The sequence below is a fragment of the Poromitra crassiceps genome, assembly GCF_964638095.1.
Source record: "Poromitra crassiceps genome assembly, chromosome: 13".
Taxonomy (NCBI): Eukaryota; Metazoa; Chordata; class Actinopteri; order Beryciformes; family Melamphaidae; genus Poromitra; species Poromitra crassiceps.
The window spans coordinates 23,125,964-23,139,072 of NC_139644.1; the positions used below are offsets into that span (position 1 = coordinate 23,125,964).

General features: G+C 44.4%; 1 protein-coding gene across 1 annotated transcript in view; it reads left to right on the plus strand.

Annotated features, from left to right (window-relative positions):
• lfng (LFNG O-fucosylpeptide 3-beta-N-acetylglucosaminyltransferase) overlaps positions 1–7,025 on the plus strand; it is an 8,753-nt gene extending 1,728 nt beyond the window's left edge. Inside the window, exons 2-8 of the mRNA XM_083648732.1 lie at positions 3,596–3,644; positions 4,162–4,264; positions 4,378–4,531; positions 4,642–4,727; positions 4,883–5,048; positions 5,159–5,244; positions 5,354–7,025. Coding sequence (XP_083504858.1) covers positions 3,596–3,644; positions 4,162–4,264; positions 4,378–4,531; positions 4,642–4,727; positions 4,883–5,048; positions 5,159–5,244; positions 5,354–5,420 — 711 coding nt within the window. The 3' untranslated portion in view covers positions 5,421–7,025. The remainder of the gene's footprint in view (positions 1–3,595; positions 3,645–4,161; positions 4,265–4,377; positions 4,532–4,641; positions 4,728–4,882; positions 5,049–5,158; positions 5,245–5,353) is intronic.
• The last annotated feature ends 6,084 nt before the right edge of the window (positions 7,026–13,109 follow it).

Here is a 13,109-nt window from a genome sequence, read left to right on the forward strand (position 1 = left end):
TGATGCTACGAGGTTAACCCGTCCTACAGCGTGAACAGCAGGGCTCAGACAGGCAGCTGCTGGGAGGCTGGGCAGGAATAAAGCGCAGACTGAGCCCACAATACAAGGGGGAGTTCCTGGAGGAGGGGGGGGTGCCAGGTGGTCAGAGAGGATGGAACAAAAGATGGCCTTAATGCCAGCCATATGATGCAGGGAATTCCCACCGCATTGCCTGCATTACATATGGCTATCCTCCACACTCAGGTCTGATTCTCACGCTCAGCTGATGAACACCTGTGGAGCGTAGATCACATGTAGCTATAGACTTGCTGAGCAACGGGGCCGACAGTAGTCTTGAACCTCTTTTGGATAGCAGTGTTTGCACCGGGGAACGTTTTTTTCTCTTTCAAACCCTTTAAAACCTCCCACTCTACGTTGGTTCTCGCAGGGCACGGCCTGCTCTTTGGATATGCAGATGGGCTTGCGATCAGATGTCGTCACTTGAACAAAGAGGCGAGATCATGTGTGTGATAACTGTGCTGCTGACACAAAACCGCTTGTGGCCTCTCCCCCATCTGGCTCCTGTTAAATGCTCCCATTCAGAATAAAGACAGTAGAGTTGACTTAAATTGTTTTTGATTCCCAGACTTGTTATGGAAATGGTTACCCATTGTGGCTGGGACAAGACAAACCCAATATGTATTTGTGAATTGGCTTTTTGTTTTTTAGTCTAGGTTTAATCTTACACTGTGTGCTCCTTTCACAACAGTTTATTTTTATTTTATTTTTTCATAATACCTCTTCCTGTTTTCTAGTGTTTCACCATTCATCCCCTGGAACAATGTCGCTTTCTTAGTGGGAAGGGCCTCAAGACAATAAGAACAAAATGTCCCACAACATTCCCTCCTCTAGAAGGTCTAGATCTGCTGCAAATGACAAACCACAGCATCAAAAACATGAGTTCAAATGTCAAAATCCAATATAGAGTTAGAGGAGCCTCTCCCTTCCCCTCCACAGACTGATTTGTATAAACGCCACTGACACAACTGCCTTTATCAGAGCCTTAATTGATTTTGATCATGTCTGGACAGCAGCTGGCACCAACATCGTCATGGTGGTGTGCCATGCATTCCATTCCTAATTGAGAGTACGACAATTAGCCAGAAGTCCCAACAATGAGCGCCTGTATGGCGAGCAGTTGGAAAAATACTTGGCACCGTGGTTGAGTTAATCAAATGGCTTCACTATGAAGGAGTCTATGTGCAGCTGGTCAAAAGCTGGTGAGGTGTGAAGAGATAACCAGTGAGTACTGTTACTGTAGTTAACATAATCATGCCTGTAGTCGTCAACGTATTAGGGGGGGGGTACCCAGAAAAATGAACAATAGTTGAATTTTACGGTTATAAAAGTCTGCTAGATTTTGCTAGTGTCCACCTCACGTTTATTACGGCAACTTTACCTTGCTGTAATCATTCCAGCTGCCCCATAAGCTGCTCTACAAATCCCTCGTCTCAGTAAAAAGGCTCGTAAAACTCCTCTGCTTTGTGACCTGGCTGTCTGGGGCAGACAGGGGGAAGAAGGCTGGGCGGAGGCGGCCGTTGATGGAGGGAGGGGAGCGAGAGTGCCCTTCCTTCCCGTGGAGCTGGAGACAGCCAGCCAGGCTCCACACACTCGGCTCAGACAGGGCCGTGCCAGGCCTTCCTGTGGTTTCCTCCTCTCCTCACCCCATGCCCTCTCTCATCTCTTATCTCTGGTTCACACAGACTGACGGCATCTTTTAAAAAAACTATCCCAGAGAGTGTTGAATTAGTATTCCACGAAAGTTCACTGTTCTTTTCAGTTTCAGTTAAGAGACAAAGACAAGGGGGTGAAAAGTGCTTTCCCCCCGGAGGCTTCTCTTTAGTTAACTCCTGCAGCTGTATGCAAATGCCGGCAAACATATTTAGAATTTACCCAGTGGAGGCTTTACCCAGCATGAAAACTCACAGCATTGTTCTATTCAAGAGGGCCTGGCTGAGTATGTGGCAGGGGGGGTGGAGGGAGGTGGTGAAGTGGGGGTGCATGGCCACACACACAGATTTCAGTTTACTAATCAGCAGTGAGATTCCACCCCACCACCACCACCACCACCACCACCACCACCACCACCCCCCTCTTCCTCTCCATCCTCCCTCCGTCACTCTCTTTCTGTCAGTGCCCTGGCAGCTCCGGCAGCTGCCTCAATCATTAGGCTGTCTATTCAATGGACTTTAAAGCAAACAGCGCCAGGCATCCTGTGATCCGTTCAGCAGTGAAACCACCACCCTTCTCTAAACAAACAGCGGCTCACGGCCCTGGCATCGCACAACATCTGCTCAGAGATGGTTGTTCCACAAACAAAACTAAGCGGGCCTTGCCGTGTGCAGAGACAGACAGGAGGCAGGAGGAGGAGGGTGCACAGAGAATCAGAGGTCTTTTCATGCTGCTGTCAACTCAGCTGGCTGTTAAGATGCAGATCACAATTGGCTGTTGCTCGGCAGCCAGCGGGGGCGATCCATTACAGGGAGCGTGGGCGAGCACAGAGAAGTGTGAGCTGGCGTGTTGAGACACGTGGCGTAGATAAGGCGGCGTGCTGATCGGCAGGTGCTGCCTCACCTGAGGTGAAGAGTAAACAGAGCGATGGCGGTTACACCTTTTCATCAGCACTGTTCTGTCTGAGGCGCAGCACCCTGCACCTGCTCTGTCTGAACCATCATAAAAAGACAGCTAATCCTTACCTGCTCTTTAAAGTGTGCCGCTGTAAGACGCTCTCTGTTGTTAACTCCTTTTCTTACTAAATGCTACTGTTGTTGTTAACAAGAGCATGCAGCCTTGTGGTTTGATTCTTTTAGCATCATGGTTCCATAACCGAGTCATAATGTCATATGGAAACATAGATGGTTTTGATGCTGTGTTGACTGCATGGTACCTGAACGCTGCTGTTTGAGTTGTATTCAACATGTTGAAGCTAGGCAGAGGGTCAGGCCTGGGTATCAGTACTCCATACCTGCCATTGACCGAAATAACCCAGTAGCTACCAATTAGTATCTAAACTTCTTCAGTCTGTCTTCAGACTGTCTCAGGTGAAGTTGAGTGCGGTGTACTGTATGTGACAGAATTTGGCAGTTCAGCTATCGAGTGAAGTTCTCCACTGGTATCGGTATCACTTTAAGGGGACTGGTATGATACTGGTATCGTCATTTTTTAAACGATACCCAGCCCTTGAGGGTCTAGCGGGACAAGGGGCTTAGCCAGGGGGTGGGATACAAGGGTGGGGTGTGTGTGGGGGTGGACAGTCTTTGTTCTATGTCTGGGATGCTTTGGGGGGGCTGCATAGTTGCCATGGAGAGAGTGAAACATGGGACAAAAGGCCTTTATTAGAGCAGGGGGCTGTTTAACTCAATGTGTTTTCCACCGCATAAAAGCCTGTTGATGGATGCTAATCACACCGAGTCGGAGATAAGGGACCAGGTCTCGGGACACAGTGTGGAATCTGGTTGATTGTGTTACCGCTTCACGCGATCAACCAACGTGGTTTTGATTTCACGGATTTAATGATCAAGTGGACTTATCTGTAATGTCCCCTCTTTGTTTACAGACATACATCTTCACAGATGGAGAAGACGAGGAGCTGAAAAAGAAACTTGGTAAGTTTTACGAGGGAAAGTTTTATTTTAGGAACAGAGATGGGAATTGTTTTATTATCAAAGAGCCAGCTTTGAAATAGTGAGGAACTCAAATAGATTTTAAAGGCCATACAAATTCTGGGTGACACAATAGGGGTACGTTCATTTAGTTAATGCTTAATAATGCTTAATAAGCATTAACTAACCCTTAGGTAATGCCTATTAAGGCTTAGTTAACCATGACCATTAAATAACCCTAACCGTAAGCATTAACTGACCCTAAACTATTAAATCATGTAAATGAATAGTTAGATAACATGAACACCATTAGTCAATGATTACTGGACACATTAGTTAACTGTTATTAAGGGTTAGTTATTAAGCATTAACTAACCCCTAATTACTGTACCCATATATTAAAGTGTTCCCAAATTGGGTAATGAACTAAGTGCTCCGTGGAAGACTGTATTAAAATACCCATAGTGCATATATGGTGCTATCTGTCTTAACTCCCTATTTCCTCTCATTCATGCCACAGGGAGCCATGCCATCAACACCAACTGTTCTGCAGCACATAGCCGACAAGCTCTCTCTTGCAAGATGGCGGTGGAGTACGACAAGTTCATAGAGTCTGGGAAAAAGTAAGCATTAACTCTCTTGGTTTCACACAGGACACATCTGTTTGTTTCCCCCCAGCAGCCAACGTTTTATCCGTTTGAATACCTCAAATTCTAACAATATTTCTGCTTCTCAGGTGGTTCTGTCATGTGGACGATGACAACTATGTGAACGTGCGGTCGCTGGTGAAGCATCTGTCCCAGTACCCCCACACCCAGGACATGTACATCGGTAAACCCAGCCTGGACCGACCCATAGAGGCCACAGAGAGGCTGGGGGACAACAAGATGGTGCGTGGACGAATATGTTTGACATTTTGTTCATGTAATATTTTCACGATTATACTTCCTGGGTGTACGTTAGATAATACGCTAACAAGCTTTTCTGTTTCTTCCTATAGAGACCAGTCAACTTCTGGTTTGCTACTGGAGGGGCAGGTTTCTGCGTGAGCCGGGGTTTAGCACTGAAGATGAGCCCATGGGCCAGGTGAGATGCAGTAACCATCATCACCACCTATGTATTATTGTGGAACTGCAGAGTATCACAGAGACTTTGCAGTCCATACACTGACCAGGCTCTGTATAATGTCCTGTAGCTCTCCATATACTGACCAGGCTCTGTGTAATGTCCCGTCTCCTCAGCGGCGGCCACTTCATGAACACAGCAGAGAAGATCCGCCTGCCTGATGACTGCACCATCGGCTACATCATCGAGTCAGTGCTGGGGGTTCCTCTGACACGCAGCAACCTCTTCCACTCCCACCTGGAGAACCTGCAACAAGTGTCGAGATCTGAGATCCACAAACAGGTGAGAGTTTGTGCAGCATGGTGTGGCATGTCCCAAGGTTTTAGATATAAGACATTGATTTGGTGTTTTTAGTATGTTGCTCATGTGTTTCCCCGTCTCTCTTCCCCTAGATCACATTGAGTTATGGGATGTTTGAGAACAAAAGGAATATCATCAATATGAAAGGGGCTTTTCCAGTGGAGGAGGATCCATCAAGGTGAGAGATCACTCTGTTGTAATACCGACGCAGATTTTGCTGCACAGCTTTAATGCCTTTCAACAAATCTAACTCGCATCTCTCGGTCTCTCTTTTCATTGTCTTTCAGATTCAAGTCTGTGCACTGTCTGCTGTATCCAGACACCCCCTGGTGCCCCCCCCAGGTTGCCTTTTAGGTGACCGCTCCTTTCTCATCCTCGTCCCCATCGTGCCTCGGTATCTGAAAGGCTCGTGGGGACCAGTGTTTGGTATTAGACCGTGCCGCCGCTGTATTTTTGCTGCAGTGGCGCGCGGTCTTTAATAGTTTTACTGGGCTGCTGTGCGGCCCGCTTTGGGACACTTCCTTCCTGTCTGGTGCCTGGAACCTGTCCCCGTGTGGCGTGGGGCCAAGCTCCTGGCAGGAAGTAGCTTTCAGCTAAAAGCTTTGCAGGCAATCAGTTGAGCTTTGTGATGTATATGTTGCTTGTAAATGTATCTGCAATTCTCATAGAATGTATTGTCATATATTCAAGCCTTTTTGCCAGCTTTACAGTAATGATTTCTTTGATTTCTGTTTTTAGTTTTTAACCTTTCCACAAATGGAAAGCCATTCAGGTCTATCTTTATACAGTAGGCTCTTTGGCTTCCCCCCCCACAAATAATTGACATTTCCAGCATAATTTCCTTTTAGGCATTTTTGTTGTTTCTTTTAATCTTTTAATTTAGATGACTCCGGACAAATTCTATAATATGAAGTTGTTATTGTGCTTTTTTAAGTTAATAGTATGTGTCAGTGTTACTACTCTCACAACTTGAGCTGGCAGTAGGCAGTTTTCCAAATGCATCCTTGGGTAATCTAATCTGAGGTTTATCAGGACAAAGCACTTTCCCTTGTGATATTTTCGATGAATTGACTGAATTTACGTCCATTGGGGACATGCTTCAGATCTGTGTCAAAGCCAACATGATGACCCATCAGAGAGTCAATATCTCATCACTCTAATATATTTAATAACACTCCTTGCATTTGTTACAATCAGGGAAAGATCATATTTGGTGGAGATATTGATTTGGGGGTTACAATCAACTTTTGACTTGCTTCAAAAAGTTTTTTGGTTGAAAATTGCACAGCTGAGTTTCAAATGAACCGATGTTTGCGCCTGTGAAGAATCTCACCTCAAAGCTCAACAGCAAATGATTACTTAACTATTAAGTACTTTAACTTGTATGCATGCCATTTGAAGAGAACCCAAAATTCAAAACGGTTGAATCAATGGCCAATAATACCCACATGTGTAATATGAGCCACAGTCTATAATAGTTTGCACAAACAAGACTGATGAGCGCGTGTTCCTTCTTGTTTCCTTGTTGTTATCAACATGAATGTTTCTCATTTACACAAAATACTGCAGAGAGACTGTTGACGCCAGTGAGGTGAGAACTTACCAAGTGCAACATCAGTGTTTCCACACCGAGGGTCTCCCCCCTCTGGTGTCTCTAACCCACATTGGGTAAGACTGTACATCTTAATTACAGTATTGTGTACTGTGGCTTTGTTTAATTTTGTAGCAATTGTAATTATGTTTAGAGTGTAATTTCCCCATGTGGTTTACATACGCTTTTGGTGACCTTGACATGATTTTGTACTGCTTTGAACTGTGGTAATGGCGGTGCGTTTATTCTCCAGTATCTGGAGGATTCAAACAGTTCATTCCAATACTGGCTTCTCAGGGATTATGATCTGATCCTGGTATTATTACCATGGGAACCACAGTGGGACCCAAACCTTTGAATAAAGTTGCATAACCACTGAGAAACGCTACAATGTGTGTCTATGTTTTTATTTGGATTTATTTAAAGTGCATGGGGTTACCTTTAATGGTGACACTTTACAATAAGGGTACTTTAATAGTTAATGCTTAATAATGTGCAATAAGCATTAACTAACCCATATTTAATGTTTATTAGCCTCATCCTAGCCACCCCAAACTATGAAATAATGTATATATGAACCATATAACATGAACACCATTAGTAAATAATTACTATTACACATGACTTAACTGTTAAGTAACTAACCCTTAATTAATGTAAGCTACCCTTATTGTAAAGTATTACTCATTTAATTAACTTTAACTAATTCAGCGATTTGACGAAATCTCAGGTTTAGTCAAATAGAAAATGGTGGTTTCTTTGGTTGATTATCTCTACCCGTTGGGTTACGGGGACCTGGAACATATCCCAGCATGCACTGGGCAGGAGGCAGGGAAACACCCTGGACTGGTTGTCAGTCCATCACAGGGCGAATACAGATAGATGCTCACATTTATACCCACAAACTAATTTAGAGTCACCAATGCACCTGACTTGCATATCTTTGGAGTGTGAGAGGAAAACAGCAGAAATGAACAACATGCAAACTCCACACAGAAACCCAGGTCCTCATGCCAGCCACTGGACCACTGTGCCACCCGTTGTGCTATTGCACCCATTACAATGGCAGTGCCCAAGCACTTCCTCTTCTTTGTCAGAGGCCGATCCTCTTAGCAAAGCAAACTGTGTCCTGTGTGAGGCTGAAGAGTTGGCCCCACTCCACTGTGTAAATTGAAATGCTAATGGCGCTAGCTGGCTCACTTAAAAGCCTTGGCTAGGGTTAGGGTTAGTCACTGTATTTATTATTCTTCAACTGTGTTTATGGCAACGAGCATAACTGCACTAGCAGCAGACAAGAGAAAATAAACAGTGGAAACCACCACAAGAATAGTAATCAGGTGAATAACTATTGCCATTCAGTTGAAGCTGAACACAGATGTGACAGTGTGTTATACACTTCCCAGAAAATAAAAACGAAACAGATCAAATTCAGTATAATCCATTCCTTTGTTTGAGTCAAATAATGTTGAGGCGAAGGTCACAGACAAGTGGCAGTGTTCAAAGCCTGAGATTACACTAACACTTATTCATGCAAAACCTTTCATTTTTTCGTAGTAAAATATCAAGCTGCTCTTGATACAATTACTGTGTGCACATTAACAGCCTGCCAAGTTAATAAGACCAGAGCTTTATACTTAAGCTTTTCCCATGGATGCAGCGCCAGAGGAGAGATCTCTCTCTTCCTCTTGTTAACAAGCTCAATAAGGAGTCTTTATCAACCATGTATCACAAAATAAATAGATATGCTCAGCACTGGGATAGTTTTGATAGGTCTGTTCCATATACTATGTCATTTGAACCCTCTACATAGATTTATTGGCAACAATCAGCAGTGAGAGAGAGGGGGGCGTGTGATGGCTGACACTGTTTGAATATGGGATTTAGACATAAAAAAGCTTGCAGTTTTTCCCACTGTACATCTCTGCAAGGCAAAGCTATGATTATGGTTTGTGGTGTGGGTGTTTGCTCGACTCATTTGTCTCCCATGCAAAGCTTTAGTGATGGATCTTCGGCTATGGGCCTGGGATGGTTCAACCGATATGGGCTTTGGAAGGCTGATACCACTACCAATATTTTAGTATTGAAACTGCCAATAGATCGTTTGTGCCGATACGCCATTTTGATGCACATAAAAAAAGTATTCAGCGTTTCCCTCACAAATGATTCTTGGCAGGGTGGCAGATCCTCTGAAACAGCATTTAGAATAGGCTGAGTATTGACAAGTGCCTCACGATATGATACCTATGACAAGACATGGGTCACGATACGATTGTATCACGATACATTGCGAAATGATACATATTGTGATATATTGCAAAACTCAGTCTACATAATTATACGGAATACTATACGGAATGTATGACTATCTTGGTCATGGGTTTCATACACTTTCTGTAATAAAACATCTAAAAGCAACAATCTTATCAACTAGGGGGGGCACCCTAGGACAAAATCTTATCAGATGGGGGTCCAGGCTCTAATTTGTGTCAGTTTAGGGGTCGTTGACATGAAAAGGGTTGTGAACCACTGCGAGTGTGTAGCCATCTTTGAGTGACTGATCATTGTCTGTGGTTCAAATCTTCAGTGGAATGATTTGAGGTGCTTCTGCGTGTGTGTGGAGTGATGGCAGGTGAGAACATCTAACAGGAGAGATGGTTATCTTGGCGGGATGCTGCAGCACCACGCGAGCGTTACGCCCCAGCTCTGCCACCTGCCAGGAGGCTGGGGCTGAAACATGACTGGAGGCTGTTGCTGCGGCTGATCGGCTACCAGAGATTTTAAAAAAAATCCACTATCCAAAATGTCTGTCAAGTCCTGTTTACAAAGCAAAAAACAAGCCCACATGACTTGTGTCTGTCAGTGGTCATACTGGTCTCTCCAAACGTGTGGGTTTCACCCCAGGGGGAAACACCAAATGAAAAGCCATGGAGTGTCTCATCTGTCACCCATGTAATGACAGCCAGCGGGTGCACAAAGCTGACAGGATGGATGAGCAGTTAAGAACTGCTTGTTTTGACTGGTTCTGGCTCCTTTAGAGTTTAATTTCAAAGGCCTGTTCTGTCTGTAATCCCACAAGAAGATATCCGGTGTATCATGGAGACAATAGAACCGTTGGTAACACTTTACAATACTGTAACACAAAAATTGGGTAGTTACTGAGGAACGAGTCAGGAACGAACCATTAGTTCATGATTAGTTCATGAATAGTTAATAGGTAGTTCCTTAATGGTAGTTACTTAAGAACTGACCATTAGTTACCATATTAACGAACCAGTAAGTAATGATTACTTCCTTAATTATTTTTTTCCCGCTAGTTCATGAGTAGTTAATGGGTAGTTCCTTAATGACCCTTAATGGTAGTTCCTTAAAGATCCTTAATGGTAGTTACTTAAGAACTGACCATTAGTTACCATGTTAATGAACCAGTAAGTAATGATTACTTCCTTAATTCTTTCCCGCTAGTTCATGAGTAGTTAATGGGCAGTTACTTAAGAACAGACCATTAGTTACCATAGTTGTTACTAGGGAATTAATCATTAGTTCATGATTACTTCACCATTAGTTACCATATGTGTGCCCCCTCAAGTAAAGCAGGCCATCATACTTAGTTGTTACTAGGGAGTTCATCATTACTTCATGATTACTTTACCATTAGTTACCATATTATGTGCCCCCTCAAGTAAAGCAGGGCATCATACTTAGTTGTTACTAGGGAATTACAGATTTTGTGACGATGCTTAAAGGTTTGTTCATACCTAATCAGACAAGCAGATTGACATTAAATGTACTGATCTGGTGTAGAAAACTCTCTGCCCGCCTTCACATGTGATGACAGCAGTAGTTAGTCAGTAAACTGTTTGTAGCCTGCTGATTGAAAGGCAAACACCTAGGTGTGCTTTCTTGCACCTCCCATCACAGTGTTGGGTAGCAGATGTGAAATTTCACAACCGGGTAAAGGTTCTATTTGTACTGGCTTGCTTGTAACAAAACAGCGGCCTAACTGCCGGCGACATGGAAAGCCCCGGAGGGAGAAGCGAGGTGTCGGAGGATAGCCGGCGAGTCCTGACACTCAGCCCAAATCTGGTGATTTATGGACGGCCGCCAAAGCGCAGCAACTGCCAGCGAGGAACATTCCTCAGAGTGCAGGGGATTACAGAGACGGTGGCGACTTGCACGTTGTCATCATGACTCTCCTCCTCGCCATATCAGCCAGTCTCCAATTAACAGCCCGCTTTGTCTGCCGGATTAGGATGGGGGGGGGACAATTGGCGGCCTTGACCCACAGAGAGACCGCACAACAACTGGCACAGCTAGGCCCTAATCCTCCTCAACATGTGCTCAAAGAGCCGAGGAAGTGGGAATTTACGTTAATCCAGGTATCACATATCCCGACAATAGAGGATCTTGAACTTCACAGTTACAACTACTACTTGAATGAAGTGTATGAGTGAGAGGATTTTGAAGGACCAGTCTGGTTCAAGTTCATTTTTAGCAGCCGTGACAGCGTGTGGCTGGTTTTGTTTTCACCTTGTGAGTGTGTTTATGTGGGCCATCATGGAAAAAGGTGGTCCTGGAGACACCCATTGTCGCGAGAACTACCACAGAAGCAGTTTTGAGTACTTTGAAGGCCGGTTTCGAAGATGGGTGGGGTCCGAGGGGGGCCGGTAGTAAGTAAGGCGCCCCCCATTTTACGCCCCTGGCCCACTATTTGTTTTAAGTCGGGGGCATTGCATGCTGGTGTGGTCTCTAGTTTTTCCTGTTGGAAGATGCACTGCATATTAAATTATTGATTTGCCTCAGTTCTTTTCACAATCTGAGTAGTTTTTAGCCTTGCTAAAATAAACCCAATTTAACTAGTCCAGTCCCTATAGTGACTAAACGACTCTGCCAGTCCCTATAGTGACTAAACGACTCTGCCAGTCCCTATAGTGACTAAACAATATGTTTTATGAAGTTCCATATCGTGGGATAAACAAAGCTCAAATTAGTTATTGTGAATAGTGAGTGTTATAATAAAATGGCCACTCTATGGATATTATTCTTTAACTTTTCCTTTATTGCAACAAGGTTGCAGTGAATGTGTTTGAGGAACGGGAGGGACAGACAGGCTTCAGGTCGGGCACTGTTTTAGTTTTACTGATCTGAAATAAAAGGATTTGGCTCACAGTTCATCATAATAATTCCACATCTCTGACTCCTTTTTTGTGACATAAAAAACGAGTTAAGTTGTGAAGTCAGCTCTGCATGTGTGACTGAAGCATGCTTTCCTACTGTATGGTCATCCCATTAGAAACTGATGGTGCATTACACTGATGGTGCTATATCACCCATAGCCTAAATAACAACAGATATTGGTGTCTGTCACAAGCTTCATTGTGAAATATGCAAATCTTAATCCAAAAGACGTTACAGCCCTCATCCTCCTGCTTATGCAGGAGGGGTACGGTGGTGCAGTGGTAAGCGCTGTCGCCTCACAGCTCGAAGGTCCTGGGTTCGATTCTCACCTGGGATGCGTGGGCGCTGGAGTTGTGACCCCCCCCCCCCCATATCCTCAGTGCCCACTGCCCATGTGGGCTATCTTGTCGAAAGGGCCTTTCTGTGTGGAGTTTGCATGTTCTCCCCGTACCCCCCAGGGGGTTCCTCCGTACATACCCCCCCCCCCCAGTAAAAACATGGAGAAGATCGTCATCCGACCAGTGACGACAACATCTGATGTTGGTCGAATGAAGGTCCCCGGGCGCTGGAAAGAAATAGCGACCACTGCTCCTGACCTGCCCCCTGGAGGAAAGGACAAGCCTGGATGGGTCAAATGCAGAGGACATATTTCACCGGCCACCGTCAGCATGAGTGTGTGTAGTGGCCGCATGCATGTGTTGTAGTGTGTTCGTGTGACAATAAAGACGGGCTGCCATCTGAAATCGTGTTTATGCTGGTTGATAGTGTTTTGTTGGGGAAATCAACTGGTGGGACAAATATTAGACTGACTACCTTCAACAACATTTAAAATAACAGAAACGGGAGCAACTGATTATAAAAGAAGATCTTGACATTAATGCTGCTGGTTGAACCTGACACACACTTGGACTCAAATTGACTAGTTGTTTGAGATTGATTACAATTACAACATAATGAAGTTTGTTGGTGTCTAACTGTAATATGCATTGCAAAACCATAACTGAGTCACCACCGCTCTACACACATGCAAAGCAGTATGCAAATTAAGTCAGTTGGTGGAACTCTTCTAGCCTTGCACCAAAGCAGGTACGACCCCCAGGCAGCGGCCTGACATCACTGTAATTATGAGCAAAACTTTTATAGCCACCCACCTGTTAGCAAAGCAAAGAGATTTTAGATTTGATCACTTAACCTATACGACACTGATTTTTTTAACGTCTGATTTTAATGCACTGTCAGCTGAAGCACTCTTAATTTCGTTGTATGGGGAACTGTGC